Raw genomic sequence first — 26,296 nt, forward strand, 5'->3', positions numbered from 1 at the left:
TCCGATACGCAACACCTCACAGAGCGACGATTGGCGAAAGACCCATCCAAGGCTAAGGTCTACCAAGCAGAGATCCAGAAGCTTATTAATGGAGGGTGAGTTACTAAGCTCAGTCCAGAAGACGTGGATGAGTCCAACGAGTCATGGTTCATCCACAACCATCTTGTCCATCACAATTGCAAGGATCGTCTGGTCCTCTCCCTCAACAAGCAACACTTCCCAGGTTCAACGCTCAGACCTTCACTCATTGGCGTTCTGCTGCGATTACGGAAGTATGCAGTTGCCATCAGTGGGGACATCCGTGCTATGTTCCATCAGGTCCGTCTCCTGCCAGACTATAAGTCATTGCTGTGGTTCAACTGGAAAAACTGCAGAGGGAGAAGCAACCCGATGTATATCAGAGGCAGGTCTTGCCATTTGGTACAACAACGGATCCTACAACGGATCTTATACGTTGGTGGACACTTTCGCCACATGGACATCTCAAGCATGGCCGACATCCTCCCCGTCGTTCTCGAGCCTAGTCACGCAGTGACGAAGCTCCTCATCAAGGACATGGATGCCTGCCTGCTCCACCCAGGGCCCGACGGAGTCTTCACTGAGATTAGACGCCAATATTGGGTCCTACGTGGGAGACAGGCCATCAAGCATTATCAGAGGACTTGCACCGAGTGCAGGAAGTGAAGGGGCAAGCCGGTGGTTCCGATGATGGCAGACCTACCTCCGGCAGTTCTGCAGCTTCTCAAGCCCCCCTTATCCTTGAAAGGAATTGACTGTTTCGGGCCATACACAGTGAAGAAAGCAATAAATGCTGGGGGGGTCATCTTCAAGTGTCTTACAACTCATTGTATGCACATAGACCAGCTCAAAATCATCCACGCTGACGCCTTCCTCCTGGCCTTGGGGTGATTCATCGCCCGTCGCTGCTCCCCATTTGAGATTGTCTCAGATCAGGGGACAAACTTCTGGGGTGTGGAGTGACAGGTGTTCACTTAGATGGAGCCAAAGCTGCAGGAGAGACTGGCCGAGAAACAGATCAAGTTCCGCTTTAATCCACCAGCAGCTCCCCACTTCGGTGGGGTCTGGGAGCGTGAGATACAACCTGTCAAGAAGGCTCTTCTAGTGGTGGTCGGTTCTCAGTTTCTCCAAGAAGAAGTCCTGCTCACCCTCTTGGTATAGGTGGAAGGCATCCCTAATGCCAAGCCCTTGGGATACGTGTCGTCGGACCTCGTAGATCCGGACCTTGTGACGCCAAACATATTGTTGATGGGGCGGCAGGACGCCTCCCTTCCACCTGTCCTACGCTCCAGATCCCCTTACCAGGAGACGGCGGCGTCATTGTCAGATGATGGTGGACCACTTCTGGGTGCAGTTCCTCAGGAGCTACTTACCGTCACTTCAAGTCCGTCAGAAGTGGTGGAAACACAGTGATGGTCTCCTACAGGATACCATCGTGATGATTGTCGACCCTCAGCTGCCATGCGCTCACTGGCCTGTGGGGAAGGTGGTCAAGCTGAATGTCAGTACAGATGGATGTGTCCGCTCGGCCGAGGTCAGAGTCGGTGACAAGACTTACCTGCAACCTGTGGGATGGCTTGTGCACCTGCCAGCTGTTCCAAACAGGGAACCTGATCCAGGGACTTCTTTTGCACATGAGGGATTTTATTTTGTTTCATAATAGCTATGCTATTCTGGGGGCGGCTGTTGTAAATCCCCCTTTATTTTCAGTTAAAATTTATTCAGGCACCTGTTTGGGCTCGTCATTCACGCAGACAGCCGATGTCCAGCTGTGTGTGTGTGTGTGTGACTGTTTGTGTGTGTGTGTGTGTGAGCTGTAGTCTGGTTAAAGTTACCTTATGGGCCCTTTAGGTCTGCATGTTTTTAGGTCTGAATGAATTAAAAAATATGTAAAAGAATAAAAAATAAAAATAAAATGTTGTGTCCACAGATGCCAGGTAAGCAGGATAAAGTTGGATATTTTCAAACGTTTAATTTGGTCTAATTTGACCATCTGTCATCAGATTTTGTATTCCCTGATTTGATTAGCAGATGTCTAATGCACTCACTCTGTGATTATTAATTTTGAATGGATGTGGGCATGGTATTCATCCTCTCCACTCTCATCTTAACGAGAGCACAGTATATACACATGTTGCACTTCGTTACTTTGAAGTTGTAATCCTAAAATAATAACTTTAATTGAATGAAAAAAGATTAGTAATGTGTTGACAGTTTTTTGTCATTTAGAATGTTTGTATTAAATATAAAACACCTGTTATTTTTACTGTGTACCCCATAGCTTCATCTGCCATCAGGTATGTCATCATTGCTCTGGTTTTTGCAATTCGAAAAGCATCTGTAGCTTACACCCAGGCTGCTCCTTTGAGACTCTGACGTCTAGCAGAACAGAGGCAGTGCCAGTGGGATTGAGGATCCAGACAATGGAGAGGATAGATTCCTTTTATCAGGTTTGAGGTCTGACTAGATTAAAAGGCAGTTGTACAATGCCTCTTCCCTGCTTTTTTGGCGTCCTCTTTGGCATCCCCACTACATCCCCTGTCAGTCACCTCATCTGACAGCTGGGAGTCCTTTCCTCATACCTTCCACTGACCCCTCATCCTACCTCCCCTATCGTGGTGACATGGTGCGGATGTGGCCGACTGTGCAAGACTTTAAACAGTCACTTCCAAATTGACTTGAGAGGTGCTTTTGTCATTTGCATCTGCAGTGTCAGAGGCAAAGCTTAGCAGAGCAATACTTCCTAACCCCATTTGCACAAAGCTGGTCGGGGGAAAAAAAAGGAATATCTTGGAACAATAATCACAAGGCGCTCTCTGCAGCTAACCACAATAAACCCTTAAAAAAACATGCAGACTGAAGAGGGGAAATTCTCCTTTAACTCATTCACTAAGTGCTGATAAAAAGAGAACAGACAATCACTCATTCACTGGTGCGCAGCTGCCTCATTGTCAGAGGCCGAGTGGAGATTTCTGTGGAGGTTCTGAAAAGGCGCCTTAGTGAAAAGGACCTGCGTTTGTTTTTCAGATGGCTCTGTAATGACTGGATGTGATTAACATTAGCTCACTTATCACAGCTCAACATTCTTAGACAGACAGACTGCATGCAGTTTCAGCAATGCTGCTTAACATGCATTTAATCAGAAAGCACAAAAACTAGATTCTTCCAACAGGAATATTCAGTTTCTGGCTGTCCCATTCCTCTTCGTGACTTTAAAGCAGACATTATATAAAAAAAACTGAATTATGGAGTGAAAATATGCTTTTTTTTGTTTTCCATGTTGATTTGTGGTTTGTTTAATTATATCACCCGTCCTCTGGGAAATCTCTCTCATTGCTCACTGAAGACATTATTGCTGCCCTTAAGTGAAGGAATCCCACACAAACTGTGCATACAACACACTGAAACTAGATTTTTCCACTTGTTTCAAGAGGATATAGTTTTAGGACTCAGTGGTTGACCAAATGAAACAGTTCTGAGTGAAATGTACAGCTTGCTTGCACTTTGGTACCCAGTACCTGTCCAGCTAAAATTAGGTTCCGCAGGACTGCAAACATTAGCGGTCAGACAAGCATACAGGTTATAAAAAAACAAGGGTTAACCAAACTTATTTGAAAGAGAAAAAATAAGTAAATTAAATGAATGAAATTATTAACAAACCAATGTGCAGTGATTGTCCAACACTGTTTAGAAACTAACCCGTACTTAGCCAATTTGTGCCTTGTCATGGCTGTGTGTTAGGTAAGGTATTTTTTTTTACCAAAATTAAATGGTTTAGATAATCCGGCTAAACAGTTGGCTTGTTGTTTAACTGCTCATGTATCTTGCCCTATGTTGTTCCATGACATCACAGCAATTAAATTGTGTAATTATAGCTCTGCCTGAAAAAAAATAAAAAAGTAAAAAAAATACTAAAGTAAAAAACTACTAAAAATAAATAAAATTGTCAGGCCTGGACTTAAAGAATACTCAGATACAGAGTAGAGACAGTTAGGGCAGGCTTTTATTTCTGAAAATCTTGAACCTCTCAGACAGAGTGACAAAATGTCAGGCTGTAGAAAATACCTTTCAATACTAAACAAAAGGAGATACTACTGAAGAACAAAAACACACTCCAAACACGGAGGGAAAAAATAACCTCAAGGCTAAGCTAACTGACTAACAAAAAATCGCTCCACAGGAGGAAAAATAACAGAAAGGGAAAAAACTCCTAATAAACAAAACCCGCTCTGCAAGTAGGGAAACCTCAAGACGAGGGCTAAGAAAACTAACAGAAAATCACTCCAATGGAGGCAAACAAAACGGCTATGAACTAAGCTGCACTACGAGACTGAGCTATGAAATTTACAAACAAAAAATCACTCACTAAGAGGCAAAGAATTCAGGCTTACAAAACGAGGAAAGCAAGGCTTGGGACAAGACGAGGACTGTGGCGTCAGGCTGTGGTGCACGGCTGAAACGAAACACTCTGGCACAGGACAAGGGGAGACGCAGACCATAAAACACATGGGGAACAAGTGGACACGATCAGGAAACAGGGAAGACAATCAGACCGTGATGTGGTGACACATGAGAAAGGGCAAATGACCTGAAACGAGAGGAGACTTACTTTTCAAAATAAAACAGGGTGTCACGAGACAAAAACCAAGAACGAGACAAACCTCACCGCGGTGTGACAGTACCCCCCCTCTAGGGCCGACTCCTCCAGTTCTCTATGAGGCTAGGGTCTACAATGTGGCGTGAAGGAACCCATTGTCTCTCCTCACGTCCATAATCTTCCCAGTCCACCAGGTATTGTCTGCCCCGGCCCCGGTTGCGTACCGGCCGCAACCTTATACACTGGGCCGCCGTCTATCACTTCAGAAGGCGGGGGAGGTGTGGCGGCTGGGACCATCGGACTCTCCTTGGCAGGTTTAATCTGGCTTACATCGAGGGTAGGGTGTACACGGAGAGATCGAGGCAGGCAAAGACGTACTGCCGCGGGGCCGATGATCCTCGTAATGGGGAACGGGCCCATGTAGCGTGGCGCCAGCTTCTTGGCGGGGACTCTGAGGTGGAGATCCTTGGCAGAGAGCCAAACTCTCTGACCTGGCTGGTAGGCAGGGGCAGGCCGTCTCTTGCGGTCTGCAGCCTTCTGTACCTGCCGGCATCGACAAATCATGGCATGGGCGGCGGGCACAGACACCTCTGGCTCGTTGTCTGCAAAGACGGGGGGCTGGTAACCATACACACATTTAAAGGGGGAGAAACCTGTGGCTGAGGTTGGCAGTGAGTTGTGGGCATATTTGACCCAGACACTGTTCATCATAACCTCCGCACATTTCCTTGGCAGTGGGCAGCTTCGGCAGAGCAATGAATCTAGCTATCTTGGAAAATCTGTCCACCACTGTGAGGACAGTGGTGTTTCCTTGAGATACCGGAAACCCGTGACGAAGTCCATGGAGATGTCGGACCACGGTCTGGAGGGGAGGGGGAGCGGCTGCAAGAGACCCATGCGGGATCCGGAGGACGTCTTGTTTTGGGCGCAGACCGAACATCCCTCTACGTACTCCCGGACCTCCGGCTCCATGGATGGCAACCAGAACCTCCGAGAGATGGCGAACATCGTCCTCTGAACTTCCGGATGGCAGGAAAGCAGCGAAGTGTGGGCCCAGTGGATCACCTGTGGGCGCAACTCAACCGGAACAAACAACCGATTCTCCGGGCACCCACTAGGTGGCGGAGCCTCACCATTAGCCTGCTTAACCTCCTTTGCTATCTGCCAAGTCACCACTCCAACCACACAAGTTAGTGGGAGGATAGTTTCTGGTTCCTTGGCAACAGGCTCGGGGTCAAAGAGTCCGGACAGGGCATCTGGTTTGACGTTTTGGGACCCCGGCCTGTAAGAGAGAGAAAAAGAAAACCGGTTAAAGAAAAGTGGCCACCTGGCCTGGCGAGAATTGAGTCTTTTAGCCTTTTTGATGTATCCAAGGTTCTCGTGGTCAGTCAAGACGATGAATGGATGGTTACCCCCCTCTAGCCAGTGCCTGCAGGGCGACCTTGACTGCCAGCAGCTCCCGGTTGCTGACATCATAGTTTCTTTCTGCTTTGGACAGCCGTGATAAGAAGGCGCAGGGATGCATCTTACCATCCTGCTCCGAATGTCATCGAGGTAAACATAAACAAAATGGTCAAGAAAGTCTCTAAGTACATCGTTTATCATGGCGTGAAACACGGCAGGAGGGTTTGTGAGCCCAAAAGGCATGACCAGGTACTCGTAATGGCCGCTTGGGGTATTAAACCCGTTTTTCCACTTGTCACCCTCTCTTATGCGGATCAAGTGGTAAGCGTTGCGGAGGTCTAGCTTAGTAAACACTTTGGCCTGCTGGAGCTGGTCGAACACTGAAGACATGAGAGGAAGTGGGTAACGGTTCTTTATTGTAATGTCATTCAGAGGCCTATAGTCTATGCAGGGTCTTAGGGACCCGTCCTTCTTGCCCACAAAGAAGAACCTGGCGCCTGCTGGTGATGAAGAGGGGCGGATCACTCCCGCTTTCAGTGAGGTCGTAATGTACTCCCTCATGGCCTCCCTGTCCGGCCCAGAGACCGAGTACAGGCGGCCCTTGGGAATGGTGGAGCCCGGGATCACTTCGATGGCACAGTCGTATGGCCGATGTGGAGGGAGGGATATGGCCTCCTCCCAGAGGTGGTGGTAGCAGGGGGGCACTGAACTCAGGTCCAGGTAGTAGGAGACTGTGGCGAAATTAGCAGAAACGAGATTAATCCCCGCCACATCTTCCCCCTGGGTTGAAGCGGCAAAACAGTCTCCCACACAGTCTTCCCCCCATCCCATGATTTCTCCCGTTCTCCAATTTACATGGGGATTGTGGCGAAACAGCCATGGCTGTCCCAAAATTAGAGCATGAAAGGGCTACTCGAATAAATAAAAACAAATGTGCTCTCTATGCTCGTTGATGAGCAATTGGAGGGGTTCACTGATGTGTGTAATGGACAACAGTTCCTTTCCATAGAGCGCTTTGGCCTTGATGGGCTTAACTAAAAGTTTAGATTTGAGGCCAAAATCTTCTGCTAAGCCCCAGTCCATCAAACTCTCATCAGCCCCTGAGTCTGGCTGGGTAGTCTGTGCCTATAGCTGTCTCTGGTCAAACAGCAGAGGTATGTCTGAGGCCAACAACACAGTACCCACAACACACTAAGACTGAGCTTGTTCATTCACTCAATGCTTGCGCATGTGAATTGTCATGTCTCCTGGAATTCAAAAGATGGACAATGGATGTAACATCTCATGTATATTTTTTTAATTTTACACCTTAACAGCATTTAAATGCTCCATTGACTTCGATCGGGTTAGGGTCCATTGTCGTTGCAGACTCAATTTAACATCAAATGAAAACTTTTCAATAACTTATAAAAATGAAGAATATATTGGTTTCAAAAAACAAATAATCTCTACACTTTGTAACGTCAAAGTAGGTACCTCTCTTCTTTCGTTTTTCTGCCACATTTAAATATCTGCCACTGTCAGAGGAAAGGGAAATACAAATCTACTGTACAATCAATCAAGTTGTGTTCTCTTAATGTGTTGTGCCTACAACACGTCCGCTACCATAGCTCGAACAGCGGCAGATTATATGAATTTATATCATTCTAGGGGGAATTTGAGGTTGAAGGACAATATGTGTGGGATTGAGTCAAAATAAATTGGTTTGTGTGTTCATGGTCCTCCAGTGTAACAATGTGACTTACTGATGTGTTTTAACAGTATAGAGATAAATACAGTCTAGATTTACACACAATATTTTCTGTTTTTGGTCTTTTCATTGGCTTTATTGACGCTAATAAGAATTCATAATTTTACCCGATCATACTTTAAAACGGAGATTACTGTTTGCTGTGCGATTATACATTTTTTATGATCCGGTCATACTGAATTGTTTCTTACTGAGCCATCTGTGATTGGTTTGCCTATGCTGTATGAAGCTGCAGCTGCAAACCACAGTTTGACCCCATGACCCTGCATGCACACCGAGGTCAGTCTGTCACAGCCGACAGATTTAAACCCATTTTATTTGTGGAATCTTTGTTCTCCATGGACAATTCTTTGATTCTACCCACTAAACACTCAGTTTTCCCTTTCATTATTAGCCTGCACCAAATTACATTTTCCTTTCCACAAATGCTCCCAAGCATTTACAGTTACATCAGCTCCTTTATAGGTCCCTAAAATGAAGTTTTATTCTTTATTTTCCCTTTCCAGAGTATGAACAGGTTTCTGGAATAAAGGGTTAGAGTTTATTTTTCTGTAAACCAAAATTATTTGATGGATAGGGTTAGGGTTCAGTTTACAGATATACACAGTTCACAGTATAGGAGTACTTTATGTGTGGAACAATCATCTGTCTAAACATTGAAGCAGTACTACTACTTAGGAAGTGAAAAAAAAGAATGAATAAAGAAGATAAACTTACCAGATCACCGTAGCCCACACCTCATCATTGTCTGAGGTTAGTGGCTAGCATCAACAAGCACAACAGCATCACCGACCAATCTGCCGGCAGCGGAGTTGCATTTTTGTTAATGTAGGCCCCAGGTTTTGAAAAGGAAGAGCAATGGTTTGAATGAAAAAAAAAAACCTCTGGTTCTGGTATTCTGATCATTCTGAGTGCAAAACAAATTTTTAATCCAAACAGTTATAATGAAGCAGCCAACATCTATTTTCTATGTAGAGATATAATAGAGTAATGCTGTAATGAGAAGAACAAGAAGTTACACCCCCTCTGTGTGTGTTGTGATCTTTACTTCTCTCTTCTTTTTTTGGTAGTGCATGTGTGACCCTCCCCATGAAATTGTTGATCCTCCCCACGTATAAAAAGGTAGATGGCTCCATTCAGTGATATAAACATGACACACGGGTGGACACGATCATTTAATCAATTTGATAATCAAATTAATTTAATTCAATAACAACGTTTTCAGCAATGCTAACAAGCTGCAAGCCACCATGATGCCAGTTAAAGTGTGCTGCAATCGGGCTGCAAGAGAAATATGTTCTAAAAACACACATTTACCGACTAAAGAATCTCAAAGGGAGTCTCAGACACTGACAGGAGTACAACCTGTGGATACGACATCACAGATCAAAAATAAATGTATCTATGTATTTACATAAATAAAATAAATGTATTGTAGAAACTAAACATGATAAGCTTTCCAAACTATAGAATGTATGTCAGAACCTTAGTTTTCAAATCCATCAGACTGTAAATTCTGTACCCAAATCATTCCAATAATTGCAACACCATGTTACCAAAGGTATAAACTGTAGGTTAGGAAATGATAAAAAAAACCCAATGATTTTTGTAAACATTTGCAAAGAAGATTTTATGTAAACCTTAAAAAGGTTATTATTTTAGGATAATAAAACTGCATCCCTCGTGGATAAAAATGTCTAGTTGAGTAAAAATGAGTAAAACAATAAAATTTGACAGCATTCCCGCTTTGATTTGTACTTTGGAGTGTGAAAAATTTAAGTGATAAATTGTAAGAAGTTTTAGTTTGTGGGAAAAAACAGCTGCTAAGTAGAGTATATCACTCTTCACTAAGTAAAAAGGACAACTAATCTGAACATCATTTGTTTTTGACACTAAATAGTACAATACATAGTGTGATTACTACTGCATACACAACCCCCAAGAGTTGCATGAAGGGATTTGACTACAGGTATATCCGATCAAGAGTGACTCTGACCTGGATTTTCAAAGAAAATTTATAAAACCAGGTATATATTCAGATTTTCATTCTGAGGCCACTTTCCTACGGTATAACATTTTAATAATGTAATGTGTGGCTGATGAAAGAGGAATATCAGAGGTGGTGGATGTGGTGTCACGAGAAATGATTTGGGGGTGGGGGTGGTTGGGGGCAACATAAATTGTGTGAGCTACTTCATTGAAAAACAAAGGAGGACAAGGTGTTGTGTGTTGTTTCACCCATGTGCTTCTACACCACTATTGTCTTCTCTCCTTTTCCCGGTAGATGGGTGAATGGAGAAAGAGGATATGGGAGGAGGAGGTTGACTGCTGGCTGTGTGTGTGTGTGTGTGTGTGTGTGTGTGTGTGTGTGTATGCATGCAGAGAGAGGCACAGACGGCTCGTAGTAATTTGATGTGTGTCCCAGGGGATGTTTGATGGATTAATGCTAAGCAGCTCGCTCTTCTAAAGCACCACCTGATCTTTGGGGCTCGTGCCCCACATATAAAAGGCTGCAGTGGTGCTGAGCTCAGCTAGTCCAGCCAACCCCCCCCCCCCTCTCTTTCTCTCTCTATCCCTCTGCATCAGTTTCTCCCATGTCACTTTCTGTCTCCATCCTCCCCGTCCTCTGATTTCTCTGTCTCTCTCGACTTTCACTACATTTTCTTTTCCTCTTCCCCCTTGGCTTCAGACCATTTCCAGGACTGACTTTTTGAGCTTTTATTTTTTTTCTTCCAATCATCTGCTGTTCCGTCTGGAAGCACAGTGAATTTCTTCTTCTTTTCTTTTTAAATTGTCACTCTGTTCACATTTTTCTATGAGGTTCTAGTATCCGTTTTCATCAGGTCAACAACAAAAAAATGCCACGCTCCTTTTTGGTGAAGCAACCAAAGGTTCACGATGTCTCATCTTCCAACTACTACCATCCGGACCAGCACCAATGGGACAACTCTTACACTGTGACACATGCCATCACTGAGTCAGCCACCAACTTAGCGGTGCGTTTGAGTGAAAATGGTAAGTTGTGTTTTCGACTTTGCTGTGTGCATTTCTACTGTAGTTTAGATGGATGCCTGTGTTTGCAGATGTCCCACATGGTCTTTCTCACAAAAATAGAGCAAGAAAAAGCTGAAACAACAGACAGGGATTTTTGCAGTGGTGTTTATGTTTTTGTCTTCCCTACCTAATCGCTCTCAGAAACCCCAAAACCGATCCGTACCCCCCCAGGCAGCACCTGCCCCCCTTCCTTATGTCTCAGGACTTTTGTTTTGTAGATCGGCGGATGCTAAATGGTATTCAGGTCACGCTACCTCAATCAGCTTAATACTCAAACCAGATCACACAGCACCCTTTGGGTTTAATACTGTTGTCTGCATTAATGATGAGATATACATGTACGCGGGCATTAGGCACAAAATCTGATGCAACCTTTTGTCAGGTCGATTTGAAAGAAGGGGGAAAAAAACTCAGGAAAAGCAGATAGCCGCTTGGGACTGTGTTGTCCTTAGATGGTGCAGTTGCCCTTGAGTCCCCGTCCCCCCCAACCCCCCTCGTTCGTCGCTCCATCTCTCTCCATCTGATCCTGCAGATGTTAGATAGCCACCGGGAGTAGGATTGCAGCAAAACAATCCATATGTGGAGCAGCAAGAGGTGATGGGACAGGGATTTTAGTGGAAGAGTATTGACTGGAAAATAGAGAGTGCTGCAGGTAATTCAATAAAGTGCAACATGAGCAGTGCATTGGCAGACATTAGATTTTCATCTGTGGGATTTCTTCAGAGGCTGTGAGAGCAACCCTGCACTACAAAAAATATGGTGTTTGTGTTTGTGTGTGTGTGTGTGTGTGTGTGTGTGTGTGTGTTTCCAAAGAAATGTGTGCTTTGAGTGGCGTCACCCACCCACCACCAGCATCACAGATCTTCTGCTTGAGTTGAATCATTTGTTCCCCAGATTTAGGATGCCAGCTGTCTGCTTCCCTTTGTGTTCCACAGTGTGTGTGTGTGTGTGTGTGTGTGTGTGTGTGTGTTTGGGTACCCCCCACCAACACCACCAGTCTCTCTTTCTCTCCCTCTCTCTCTCACAGACTCACACACAGACACACACACACAAAAACAGACCCCTCCTTGGCCTCCCTTTCCTCTTTGCTAAATCGCGGCCCCACACCTGTCACTCATTCTCTCCATTACCATACTCATGAACACTCTCAGAAATGCCACAGATGGGGATTGATCTGATTAAAGTAATTTAGTGATTGAGGGGTTTTCACTGTTGAGACACTCTCTCAGCTGCCGCTGCGGGCTGGCAAATTGGGACTGATTGGGAGCCAAACTATTGCTCTGTGACTGTTTTGTCAATGTCAGCACAGTGTGTTTGATTTATATTTTCCAACAATGGCCTTCCATTTAGTCCTTTTTTTAAAACGTTAGCATTTGTCGAAGCCAGTTGAGGGACTGATCAAGACAGAACTGTGCACCAAATATTCATGATTTCCTTTTAACGCTGGCTAAACCTTGCACTTCCTGCATAGGTTTCATATTGATTAGAGGGTTAGGCAAGAGAATGCGAAAGCATACCGGTTATTTTGATCATGAAGATGTTCAATTAATTTATTCTAAATTAAAAACTCTTTTCCATTTTCATGAAATTAATTTTTTTACTTTTACAGGTTACATCCATGATTACATCATCCCCTCAGTGTTGCAGAGCACAAAGGAGCCAGGTCGGGAGCAGACTGGGGTCTCCTCAGGGCCCCAGTATTCCCAGGGTGGCAGCAGCGGGGAAGAGTTCTCCGACCACGAAATGGAGCATCCAGACAGCCCCATCTCCACCGCCACAGTCGAGTCAGACAGTAGCTGCCCTGAGTTGGAGGAGTGCACCATCAATGACTTCCTCATCTCTGACGGCCGCTCCCGCCGGAGATCCAATCAACAGTGTCCTCGCAAGGGAGGTCACCAATTAGACAGCTGCAAGGGCGCTGGCTCAGCAGACTTCAGCCCCGACAAATGGAGAACCAAAGGCCGCCACATGTGCTGTGACTGTGGGAAGTCTTACGCCACTTCCTCCAATCTGAGCAGACACAAGCAGACTCACCGCAGCCTGGACAGCCAACAGGCCAGGAAGTGTTCCACCTGCCACAAGGTGTATGTGTCCATGCCGGCACTGGCCATGCACATGCTGACCCATGACCTGAAGCACGAGTGTACAGTGTGTGGCAAAGCCTTCAGTCGGCCCTGGCTCCTGCAGGGTCATATGAGGTCCCACACCGGAGAGAAACCATTCGCCTGCGCCCACTGCGGCAAAGCCTTCGCCGATCGCTCCAACCTGCGCGCCCATATGCAGACTCACTCAGCCTTCAAGCACTACTCCTGCAGGCGCTGCCACAAAAGCTTTGCACTTAAGTCCTACCTGAACAAGCACTACGAGTCAGCCTGCTTCAAGGGGCACCAGGCAGAGGACGACGGCAGCGCCAAGTACTGATTTTAAATATTCGTCTTTTTCTTTCTAGCCACACATCTTTTTAAAAGTTCTAACACAGACAGAGCAAAGGTTGCTGCTTCTCAGGCTTGTCACATGCATGCATCATAATCCTGCCTTTTGACACAAGCAGCAACCTCCTTTTAAATTATTCAGGAATTATATATAAATTTCATAAAAATCTCAGTGTTGTTCAGAAATGTAACATATTTTATATTGGTTTTTTTTTTATAAATTAAACTGCAATAATTGACATGTCAGTATTAATTTAAATGCCCACTAGCTCTTAAGTTTCCTCAAACATTTCTTGTTTGTTTAATAATGTATGTGTTTATTTATTTATTTATTTATGAATTTATTGAATTATTTATCTGCCGATATTTAAGATGATTAATTTATTATTGGTTTATGTATCTGCGAATTTAACATGGATTTATTTGGAACCATGAATTGGATTTGTTGAGAACAAAAGCCAAAAGATATTCTGACACATTTTTTTTCTCTGTCTGATAAATTTGGTGATGACAATAAAGATTATGAAAATGAATGATTACTGAAACTCCCCCTTTACTCACGTATGGATAATATACAAGTTTGAAACACACTTACATTTGAATTCTTTGCATTTAAGTACTCAACAAGGAAAAACTAAGTTGATCTTCTACATGAATAACAGTGTTGCCATCTTTTCAGAAATTTAAGATGAAACTAGTTCAAGGTCACGTGTACCATAAATGTATATATTCTAAACCTTTATATACTTAATATTGTTCAATTAATTCACCTGTCTACCACACCAGTGACAAACTAATGCTAATCTAAAGCAGTTGCATTCTACACTGTCACTTTTTACTTGTCAAACAACAACAGTTTACAGATTAAAGTTTACCTTGTTGTCCAGCAGAGGGCAGCCTTAAAATTATTTATCAGCTTGACCTATTGCAGGCTTAAGTTTGATCTTTTACTAAGTTCATAAATAAAGAATAAGTGGTCTTTAGTGACCAAAGGCGTGCTGACTGGATTATCATAACACCAAGGCTTGTGAGAAGCAGTGTGTGGAACTATTTCAGGTTTTACAGCCGCTCATTCTGAAACAAAGTGTCTCAAAGATGCTCAGGGGCAGGATCCTTGAAATTCTGTATTTTCAGACCAAATCAGTCATATTGACTTGACAGGCCTGTGGACGAAACAGTTGTAATCTGTGACTGACAGTAACCCACATACCACTTTGCACTATATTTCAGTTGTTTAATGATGTGTTACAGCAGTCCTTATTTACTAGTACGGTCACAGAACATTATGTCACCACATTCTGTTTACATATTTGCATTCATCAGTCACTGGGAAAGATACCATATGAAGATGACATATGAAAAAGCCACTGTAGATTGTAAATAATGACCGCAATACACTTTAAAACTATAACTCTGTTTACCTAGATATATTGTTTACAGGGCAGGGCCTACTGAGCTGAGGCAGCAGTACAGAATGACGATCCCATAAAAAACAACACAGCATCACTGTTGATGACACAATTTCACAAACCACGTATGTCTTCGCTGAATTGTTTTTGTACTTTAAAAAAAAAAAAAAAATTAAATCAGTAATTTCACTTTAAAGTATGTTTTAAACTAATTCATCAAAAATTCTTTATGTTTGAAGTAGAAATCGTTACGCGGTTAAAACCTTGAAAGAAATTATGATAAACCATTTAAGAACCCAACAAACGAAAAAGAGCCAAATCTGTAGCGGGAGCAGAAAAGAGGCTGCTGACCTCTCTGCTGTTTTTCATAATCCCTGTTGTCAGCTCTGTGGTTAGAAACATGCGGGAGCGTGGTGAGACCACAGAGGCTGAGTGGACTGTTTATATTTAACATTGAGAAATTCACATACCAATGCAAATTGTTATTTAATTTAATAGTTCCATCATACAGTATCATCATCATAACCATATAACATTCTTTGCACCTCTCCTTCCCCCTTTATAAAAACACAGTAAAGGTTACTCACAGTATATTTTAATTGACAAAGTACATTTTTAAACAAGTTATTTAACTTTTATTTGTAACTATACTTCAGAAGTCCGGGCCCCTGAATTTGGATACAGCATAAGTGTGAAAATAAAACATCTCAATATTTCTTTCACATGTGCAGTGCTTCTCTTGACCAGCAGAATGTGCAACCATACAAGCACCTTACAGTATAGCAACAAGCTGCTCCAAAGTGCTGAAATAGTCAGGACTACACACTCATGTAAAGGATCTGTGTGTTAGTAAAAACAGCCACATTCACAAAAAGAAACTCTACAGCAGGTTGTGTTAACAGTGCTGACAAATGTAGAGATTCCTTCTGAGCAGATACAGTACTTCACAGCACACTACTGAAGTCTGACCACAGGATATGCTCTGGGTCAGGTGTCATGAGAACTGGGCTGCTGATCCAGACTAAACAGGGCTGAGCCCGGGAGCCAATGACCTCTCACGGGAAATGGAAGTAAAGTAATGTGTCTCAATAGACCACAAACTGGAGATGCCTATTTCTAGAGACAATAGCCACCATTCAAAAGACACATTCATGCCTGTATGTATGCATAAAAGTGCCCATATATAACTGGGGAGAACAGGGCAGGTTTTGCCTGAGGTATAAAATATGTAATTAACTAGCGCAATGTGAACCAAAATATCAACTTCCTCCATGTGCTGTACATAAAACTGTAATTCTGAAGACATTTTTGATTATCACTGATATCCAGCTTGCTTAAAGCTGCACTAATCAATATTTAATCCTAATGTTAGGAAGACAGCTGAGAAGGAGCCCCATTTAAATTGGACACATTTTTAATTATTGAAAGTTTCAATAACCTCCAACCTGAACCTTTAACTGTTGATACAGATAAAATTCTTTTTTATAACCCAAATTCAATTTATTACATTTAAACAAGTTATTTGCGCATAAAAAAAGCATGATAGTTTCATATGCTTAATCACATACTTATTACTGTAAACATGATGATGAATGTCCAGTATTCCTGCTGCCCTAGTTGGTAAATAAACAAACACACTGAAGACATAGTTAGAGGTTTTAGCAGCTAAAGAGACAAATATATTTGTCAGGAGTTGGTGGAGACACAAACAGAGCTAAAAGCAGAGTGAATATTGTACTTAACATGCGGCAAGTGCGATTCCAAATTAATGTTAGTGTTGTGTTTACAGCTTGTTCTGCTGCCCACAAGATCCTGTTTTATATTGTAATCAATTTTAAAAAACATGGGTTTTGGGATGTTGGTAAAAGAAAACAAGCACTTTAAAGACATCACTGAGGATTAAAGGAATATTATTCAAAGTTTGCACTCTAGGGAATTTCTTGGAAAACAAAAAAAATCAATAATTAAAATAATTGTTAGTTGCAACTTTAAAAGAAACACAGACCAACCCTTCCATAGAAGAAGTGATTAAATGAGGAATGTGGCTCACTTGAACTCTCTTAGCCCTTTGCTCACAATAAGACAAGGTTATGGCAAGGATATGGCCATAAAAACAAGACATCGGGCTCTACTGTAAAAAAAACTTCCACCAGACAAAGGAGCTGAGCAACACTGTGGTTCAACACTGTGGTTCAACACTAACACTGCTTGCCAACAAACACAGAGGATATGACTGCAGGGTCCAGAGCAGGCATAATGACGTTAAGGCCAAAACGGATGAGTCTTTTATAGTCCCCATTATCAGACCATAAGCCATGTCTGTTACATCATGTCAGACAAGGTTTTATAGCCGACTTGAAGATTTCTCTGGTGCGATAAACTTCACTGACCTGTGGAGGCCGTGACTTGCAGGTCCCATGTGATTCTGGAGGAAGTCAGTAGACATGGGCTGGAGCTCAGCAAGGTAGACATGAAAGGCTGCAGTGGGCTTCTCCAAAAGAATCATCGCGTGTGAGTCGACTTCCTGTATTGCAGGGTTTGACTTCATGTTCTGCGTGTTTGGGGGCCGTTTGGGGATCCCATGGGTGAAGGATTTCACATCAGTTCATCAGCCCCCCGGATCAAGAAAAGAATGGCTTCTTTTAGATACTACTTATATAAAGTGGCCTTTGGTGTTTACTCTACATATGAAATGAAGGACCAACATCAGATGCCATTGACTGTGTAAAGAGAACTCTCAAGTGTAGTTCCGTATCGTCTTCGTAATAAGAGGTGAGACAAAGGGCGGATGTGACTGGTGCCATTTGTTGAACTTTTCCACTCCACCTGTCCTGGCTGCTCAAAACTGTCTGGAGCGAAAGTGTGAAAGATGATCAGCATCCTAAGGAGGGGAAAAATGTGGAGGAGGGTGGTGGTATGGGAGGAAGATGAGTGGAGTCTTATTTAGAGGTCACAGCACGGGTCAAGATAATACTGTTGCTACCATTCTGGGGGTGGTTGGTGGTGCTGGTGGGGGGGGTGTTACAGTATGCTCTCCATGAGAAGCTCCAACTCATTTACCTCATTCATGAAGTTTCAAACATTTTAAGCAGGTTCAAATGAAAACAATTAAAAGTTCCTTATCTGCCTTGACTGAATTAACTGAATTAAAAATGTGGTTTCTGCTGTAACATTTAGCCTACTGAGTTGCATCGAAACATTTCAGTCTATGATAAATGATGATTACACTCAAAATGCCTGGTGTCTAAAGTCACTGGGAACTTTTTCTGTGTGAAACCAGACGAGGATATTTCACTGACCCTTAACCAAGAGCTGAGAGATGCAACAGTACCATAAATACTTTAATAAAGCTGGACTCACTACGAAGGGTTATTGTACTTCAAAATCAGATATATAGATTGAAAACAAACATTTTGTCTGAACATTTTACTGGTATGTTCAACTTTTTAAATTTGTAAAATAACGACATATGTCTTAATAGAAAAACATGATACAGACACAATAAAATTTCAAACAAAACTGATGTACTACTGTTAAGTTGTAAAGAAACATATATTTTTAGGAGACATTGCTGAGCAGTCAGAAGATCCAGCAGGTTGTAAAGACAAATATTTTTGCGAGATTATCTAAAAGACATTATTGGGAATAAAGAGAAAAAGCATCGCTTTGATGCTGACAAGTTAGTTTCACAATCTAAAATGTTGATAATCTCTTATGAGTTCACACCAGACGCAAGTAACGCAAGAGAAGATCACATACAACTTCAATGAAAGACGCGCCTTGACGTGAACTTTGTGTCACTGACAGTTTCAGAAACACTCAAAGCAACAATCATGTTCCAGTCAAAGTCACTGAGACCACATTTTTACTCCGTTCTGATGTTTGATGTGAACCATAATTGAAGCTCCTGACCCATATCTGCAGGATACAGGTCACACAGCACTGCTGCCACATGATTGGTTAATTTGTCATTTGATTTAAAATTAGCAGGTGTATAGGTGTTCCAAATTAAAATGGGTTAGGGTTAGGATCATTAAAATCCCCCCCCCCCCAAAAAAAAAAAAAAAAAGTTTTACAGTAAAGGTGTAGCAACAATTTGTCCAGTGACACAAATTTCATTGGATATGTTGTTTTAATGAACATTGAACATTACATTATAACATAACTCTTTTCTATACAATTCAAACTATGCCAACTCATGCTGTTCTCCATCAAAGCATCAACACACACCGACAAAGATAAATCATGAGGCCTCTGTAGCTGACTGTCAGGAGGAGCCTCCTCTCTCTGTGCAGCTGTATCCGATGAGTCAAGTTATCTGACTGCAGTCTTTCCCAGAAGTGTCCTTTGCAGGACACAACACAGTGTTAACGCTGACTTCTTCTGTATTAATATATTGTATAGATCAGATGAAATAAGACTTTGCATGTATTGTTCTTTTGTTAAAAATCAAAAATTGACCGTCTGTGACACAATGTTGGTTCATCTTTCTGCTAAAAGACGAGCTGTAAACCTGAAAAGAAATGCTTTCAACGACACTGAAATTTACTTGATAGAATTTAAAGTAAATATTTATGGAATAACCTTTATGTCCATTCTTATTCAAATGTATTGGTATGAAACGTGTTGAGGGTCTGGGACACTGTAGTGTTTCCACACCAAACTATCATTCCATTGTTTTTACCACTGATACATTGGTTTTCACATCCACTGATGGAAAGAAAACTTACCCTAATTAGAGTTTGTGTTTGAAAAATTTATACTAGACTTTTTGGTCACATCTGATTCAACGAAACGCAGAAACACCAACGACCTTTTAGACATGGTGTCAATTAGTTTGGAACTGAATCCGTTCAATCAGTTTTCAAACTACTTGTCTGCACAGGTAGTCTTGTCCCACTTTTCTCCTTATGAAGGCATCACAGATGAATGTCTGACCAATGAGAAATTGGTCGGGCAGAGGCACATTATCCAAACAATCGACCATTCGACCGGGAGCATACAGCTTTAGCTCAGATTTAAAGCTGCATTAAAAGGTGTTAACCAAAGCAGACATCATGTGCCCAGTTTCTCACCGTCAAAGGTGCCCAGTGACGGTGAGCTAAGCTGGGTTAATGTGAAACATTTTTGAGCTGCAGCTTTTAACCTCACAGTGGTCTTGGTGAACTCTTCAATGAGAGGGAAACAACATTTTTTATTTATTCCCCTTTAAGAACCTGGTAATCCACATAATGTAATGCGACTGCTTCGGCCTTTAGAGGTTATTTTATAGACTTCAGGCATCTCATGATGGACTCATGACTAACAAAACACTATATTGTCAGCATCATTCCATGATATTGGTTTGGCTTCAAAAACCAATGTATTCATGCCTCAGAGAAGTTCACCCTGAGTGACACACATTCCGCCTGCCACACCGTTCATCAGTGCAAGTCAACAGGCATTTAATGGCATTCCTTTAAGTTGATGCAAGGGGGGTTAAGTATTTACGGTTCCAAATGTGACGTGGCAGCGGCGCTGGGGGAGAGAAAGTGTAGTGGGGTCGTGTTGCTGGCCGGTCGAGTGTGGTAAAACACTATGGTGTCCTGCTTTATGAGTGGAACCAGGTCCTGCACAGGTCGCTGTTGTTAGTGCAGCTGAGCTGGGGGCCAGGCACTGCTGGTGCCCCGGTCTGATGTGTCAAGGGGTTGTGTTTGTAAAAAACAGGCCCTTTGATGACACTCTCTCCCTTTTGCAGCCGTCCACCCCTCCCTCCCTCCCTCCTTCAGCACCAGTCAATCTGGAAGCCATTTGCTCAGTTTCCACAGAGAAGGTTCAGACGTGATCCCCTCAACCATCTGCTTAGTGTTTATTTAACCAAAGCACTTAACCCATTAGACAAACTGATACAGGGCAACTGTAAGCCACTGACCACATCGGCCCTCTAAGGAAAAGAGCGCTGGGTCTGACTGACTATCAAAAAGTAAAATGAAAATTAAAAGTACTCGCAAGTGCTGCATCCCCTGTGTTATATTCTTGTATTATTATTCTCTATTAACATTTAAGCTTTTTAATGTTTTAGATCAACAGGCAGCCATGTTTAAAACCATTTCATAATTGTTGTTTAGAATAGAATAGAATTTTATGCGCTGATCACACTCATCCAGTTTAGTAGACGCACCTACAGGTACAACTGATGCAGCTCTACAGGACTGTATGAGAATTAGCATCACAGGAAGAAGGGTAATTTGACACATTTTTGGGAGAACAGATGAAGGCCTGTAAACTATTTCTCATCTAATTTATATTCTTCAAAGTAGTCAATATGTTTACTCATAGTTATGAGTGAGTGAGCAGTGTCTAGCTCATTCATGTAAAGTATAGGTTTACATTCATAGATCACCTATATTGCAGGTTCGGCATCACACAACTTGCTCTACTGATGGACAAATTTAAATGAAACACACTGACTCGGTGTTCAAAGTTTGGAACATTAATCAGTTCACCTCCTCTTCAGGCTTCTTAGTTGCAGTTTTTGAAGCAATGAGGGGGAGGGTCCAAATGTCCAATTAACGATGCTGGGGAGGCCCTAGCTTTTTTTTAAAAGTGAAACAGCCCCCTCCTCACCCCAGTAACTATACACAGTTCTTAATACAACAGCTCTGCAAGCTGTCCATCCTCCGCATTATTCTCAAGGTAACCCCACTTTTGAAGCCCAGAGTTTTTCGCATTTTGACCTGAGCCATTTTGGTTTTTTTTTAAACTAAATGAGAATGGTAATTTACAAATTGAACATTATTCTGTATTGAAGAAGAAATTAAACTAGTGTCTGAGACCATAAACTCCTCAGGAAAATGTTTTCTGACATAATAAATCAAGTGAGAAGTAGAGTAATTTTCTCATAGACTTGAAACTGACATGTTTTTGCAACCAGTGAGTCGCCCTCTGCTGGTCATTACAGGCACTTCCACTTAGGCTTTATTTTCCAGACCCGGTGACTACGTCCACTGTGTCAACAAGAACAGTCCGTTGACAGTTAAATTGAGATAAAACTATAGCTGCAGTGTGTAAAAGCCTCATTACAAAGATGAATGCACATTTGAGAGTTCAGTGCTGCAAACATCACAGTCACTCGTCTTCAAAGTTGTGGAAAACATCGATGTCTTCATCCTTCACCAAATTCACCACAAGTGGACGAATGCATGTGTGACATCTACCACAAGAACGGTGCAGGCCTGAATGCTCGGCCTGTACGGGGAAGGGCTCTGGTGGCTCTGCTAGGCTGTAGGGTAATTTTGCTTACATGGTTTGGGTCCAGGAATACAAACTTGTTCTGAGGGATCACTGTTATCTCTGTGATGACCTATTTATATCCGTGCTCTCTTCCAAAACAAATAAGCTTCCACCCAGGGTACTAGGGGTCAACAAATGATGCAATGATGCAGCACATTGTGGGCTCAAAACTTCCTAGACCCAATGTTGTTTTTACTTACGTTACTCACCTGTCTATATGTTATTTAAAAAAATCACAATTTAGTGACCTTCATTGAGATGCAATTACATGGTTGTATTGGACTACTTGCCTAATCAACTGGGTATTGAGTATTTTGTACATACAGCTCAGTAACTAGCTGGCAAAATACACTATATAAAGTGGCATACAGTGGAAATATTCGAGCAAATGTTCTTGGTAAATGTTAAGTTGCACCACTGTTTACAGTATTTTCAGTTCACTCAGTGCTCTGTACAGTGACTGTTTGTAAGAAATGCATTAGAAGTACATGTATGCCAGTTTTGCTTACTACTCTCCTCTCCTTAAAACTAATGACCCACTAATTTGGTTAACACATGTATGCCATACACCTTGCCACAGACAGGGTACCAAATTGATGTCTGTGACTTTTAGGACCAAAATATTTGGAATGATGAATGGGGGCCTCCCCATGTGCTCCACCCCCTCCCCTTGCAGGACCGGGGATCCTGCAGCTGCTATAAGATCCCTCCCTGTCTCAATGACTGTCACTCCATGGTGTGGTATGGGGAGGTGTCAAAACAAACTAGGGACTTGTGTTATTAAACCGCAGAATTACAACAACCTTTACGCAAGGCTCTTGTCTGCATGCGGCTGTTTCCTTCATGAAAATAAGGGATTGGTTCTCACCAGTGAGACACTCGCTTACCTATGATGGCTTTTACTATGCTGAGGCCGGTGTCGACTCATCCCTTCTGCTACCCCACTGACCTGACCTTGATGTCGGACGACGAGGATGGGAGCCGCAGCGAGAGCGACGGTAGCACCGACCAGGGCTACGGCTGCTGCGGGACTTCTGGGGAGAGTTACCGGCAGGTTTCCGGTGGCGTGGTGGTGCGGCAAAGGAACGCCGCTAACGCCAGGGAGAGACACCGAACCCAGAATGTGAATACGGCCTTCACGTCGCTGCGGACACTTATCCCCACGGAACCGGTGGACAGGAAACTCTCCAAAATCGAGACGCTGCGCCTGGCGTCCAGCTACATCTCACACTTGGCCAACGTGCTGGTTGTCGGGGACGGGAGGGAGGACGGCCAGCCGTGTCTCAGTGCTGTCTACAAGGAGCTGAAAGGGAGTGGAAAGGGCAAGCAGCCCCGAGCAATCTGCACATTTTGCCTCAGTAACCAACGAAAAGGGGTAAAAGTATGCAATATATATTCAAATTAACAATTATTTGAAAAATAACGTTTTTTCTCTCAGAGATTATTTGCTTATAATTCATCAAATTCTACAGTGTGATACGGCTTATATCGAGCATACCATGCAATGCAATTTACAGCAAAATTTCTACTTTCATAATTCGCCTATACTTCTGAAAAATAAATAACACGTGTCTTTAGTGGCGTGAAATCTGCATATACAATAGCTATTTCATTTGGGCATTTTTTTTCATTGTTTTAGGGATAAAACTATGAAACTTCACATGAAAATACTTTTCTATATTCTGTAGACTGTGTTGGAGTTAAATTTACTCTGCCTGACTGGACATTTGCAATAGTTCATCAGTTCATCAGATGTTTGACTGGAATGTGAGTATGTTCCAGTTCACATGACACTGTTGGGTTAGGTTGAGCATTCTAGTATAATGGGATTGGTCCATCTTGGCGTTCTAAAGTCTCTGCTGGGATTTATTTTATTTATAGGTGCCATGTCTATCAGTGCATGAATATATCCTTTAAAGGAAACTGAACACAGTTTCAATGTGCATTGAAACTATGTTTAGGTATAAAATGTTTCCCTGGGTGCCAGTTTGAAATGACATTGGCAGTGATTTCCCCTTTTGGCTCACAGGTGACGGACAGACGAGATTGTGTGAAGATGCACGGCAACCGCGGGAGACAAATAAGTCGATGATGGAACTTTTTGAACTGGAGCAGGAGTGGATCTTCTCTTCTTGAAAGCAGACCATGGAACAGTCTATAGAGCCATTTTAGCATTACAGCAGTCTTAAACGACTACTCTGATGTGTGAGAGTGTGCCTCATTGGTCCCTTTACCCAGTATGAGGTTGAAGGATTGCCACCAAAAACTTCTGTGTTTTGCCAGCAAAAGGATACACTGTTCCCAGTGTACAAAGGTCACAGATGAATATTATAAGTGGGAAAATTAGAGTGTAAAAAGTGTCATGGATATTCTTTTCATTTAAACAACAAATTAGCTGAGCCTATTATTAGGACAGGTACATAAACAAAAAGTGACAATCAACACAATCAGTGATCTTTCAGGAGAAGAACTTCACTGGGCCTAGCTCTCCAAGAATAATGTTCTTAATGACACAGGAAGTGAGACAAGGTTTTCCTCACGACTCACTCCTAACATATTTTTCCATTATCAATAATCCAAATGTAAATAAACAACAACAAAATAATTGGTCATTAAGATTAACCTCAAAGTCCTTTTAATATATGAGCTGACAACAGATGAACACTACAGTAAATCTATACTTCAAGAGTTTTGTGACCCTGGTTAAGGTTTGTTATAATAAATAATGTCTATTTTACTCAATGTGAAACCACAAGTAATGTATGTTTGAAATTACTGACCTTAAAATAGTAAAATAATCTATCAGAGACACTTCCAATGCCTGACAGTTTTTATACTGTATTAAGTAAAATGTTCATGAGACATACTCCCATTAAAGTGTGCATTGTTTCTCAAGTTGTGACCAAGATGGCTTAGGGACCTTGGCCCACCAGCAGAGCAGGACAGAAGGACAGACCACTCAGCCCACCAAGCTGATTTCGTACAATAATGTTCAACAGGAAACATTTTTTTTGCTCTGTCATTGCATTTTTGTAATCTACTTTGAAATTAAATTTATTTTTACACTGACATGGCTCTTTTTTGTAATTTCCCTTCAGTGTCATGGTAAGGTGTTTTGAAGTTGACAACAGTTTCTGTGGTTTTAATTATTTTTTCATTAATAATGAACAGAAAATATTCTTGTTGAGCTCCAATTTTTAAACTGTTATCCATTATTAAAGCTGAAGGAGCTATGTTAGCTCATGGTCGAAGTTTTAGTTGTATTTGACATGTGTCTTTGACATTTCTGCAATTTGAAGTGAATGGAATTTTGTCCATGCTGCTTCTGCTCTAGATGCAGTAGAGCCCATGAAAAGTGCAGACAGTGTTTTCAAATATGTTTTGTAGGAACAGACCATTTCTTACTTAAGTAAGATTCTTGTTTTCCTCTCTTTATAAAAGACATACAAACAGTTATGTTTCCTTTTAGGACAGCCATACCCCTAAAGAACACGGCAACCCTTATTGGCATTGTGTGTATTTAACTGCTCAGAAGAGGAAACGTATATGGTGAATCCCAATGATTGTTTACCTTCTCTATCCGAGTAATGCCAAGGAATCTCCGCAGAGGAAGTAATCAATATTTTCCTCAGCAGGCTCTCTGAAATATCCCAACAGTATGTGACCACACAAAGCCCTGTCAGGGTGGTAAGGTGCTGAGTGCCAGTTAGGGAGGCATGAATCAGAGCCCACTTTGGGACAGGGTAGAGACAAAACAGGAAAGCACAATTAGTGCTGTTAGATCTATTGTGGTGACTGATTATTACTCATGGAGGCCATCAGGGAGTTTAACATATTACTGGACTCATGCCAGCAAAACCAACCATGGAGAGGAAGTGTAACTTCATAAATCAGTGCATTCTTATGATTGGAAAATGCCTCAGCTGCAGTTTATAATCTCCATAATTGTTCTGAATGCAACAGAAAATTGAGTAGCAAATTTTCATGTTTGCATTAATAATACTCCATTTGGATCAGTACTGAGGAAAATTCAGCAATCTGAGGGCTGATCTTTGGTCTGAATCTGCTGTAGCAGTAAATTTCCCAGTTTGGGATCCACATGTGGTGTTGATCAGTCACAGCTAATATCACCTAGCACCCAGAGTCCAGACAAACACAGCTGGTGATTTATTAATGTAACAGATCACAACAGGAGAGGAGCACTGTGGGTTGAGTGAGAATCAGTTTACACACAGAGACAGAAGTACAATTCTTAAACAGGGATGTGCAAAAAGCAATAGAAAGTACTCCAGGATGAATGCCAGCAGTTGGATTAGAAAATTCTGCGCCACATTCTACGTACAATCACATGATGGGAATA

At 42.3% G+C, this 26,296-nt stretch overlaps 2 protein-coding genes across 3 annotated transcripts; both read left to right on the plus strand.

Annotated features, from left to right (window-relative positions):
• Positions 1 to 10,365: 10,365 nt before the first annotated feature.
• On the plus strand, positions 10,366 to 13,788 carry LOC118309472 (transcriptional repressor scratch 2-like). Its single transcript, XM_035631644.1, has 2 exons — positions 10,366 to 10,784; positions 12,433 to 13,788. Exons 1-2 carry the CDS (start codon positions 10,628 to 10,630, stop codon positions 13,242 to 13,244), a joined length of 969 nt encoding a protein of 322 aa, XP_035487537.1. The 5' UTR covers positions 10,366 to 10,627; the 3' UTR covers positions 13,245 to 13,788.
• An 8,878-nt stretch (positions 13,789 to 22,666) lies between these two features.
• On the plus strand, positions 22,667 to 25,005 carry LOC118310093 (transcription factor 15-like). Of its 2 annotated transcripts, none has more exons than XM_035632894.2 (2): positions 22,667 to 23,317; positions 23,966 to 25,005. In XM_035632894.2, the coding sequence occupies exons 1-2, from the start codon at positions 22,826 to 22,828 to the stop codon at positions 24,026 to 24,028; spliced, it is 555 nt and encodes a 184-aa protein (XP_035488787.1). In that variant the 5' UTR covers positions 22,667 to 22,825; the 3' UTR covers positions 24,029 to 25,005. The 2 variants fall into 2 exon arrangements, with proteins under 2 accessions (XP_035488787.1, XP_035488788.1); XM_035632895.2 differs by having other exon boundaries at positions 22,667 to 23,311.
• Positions 25,006 to 26,296: the final 1,291 nt, after the last annotated feature.

The sequence above is a fragment of the Scophthalmus maximus genome, chromosome 6 (genome assembly GCF_022379125.1).
Source record: "Scophthalmus maximus strain ysfricsl-2021 chromosome 6, ASM2237912v1, whole genome shotgun sequence".
Lineage (NCBI taxonomy): Eukaryota > Metazoa > Chordata > Actinopteri > Pleuronectiformes > Scophthalmidae > Scophthalmus > Scophthalmus maximus.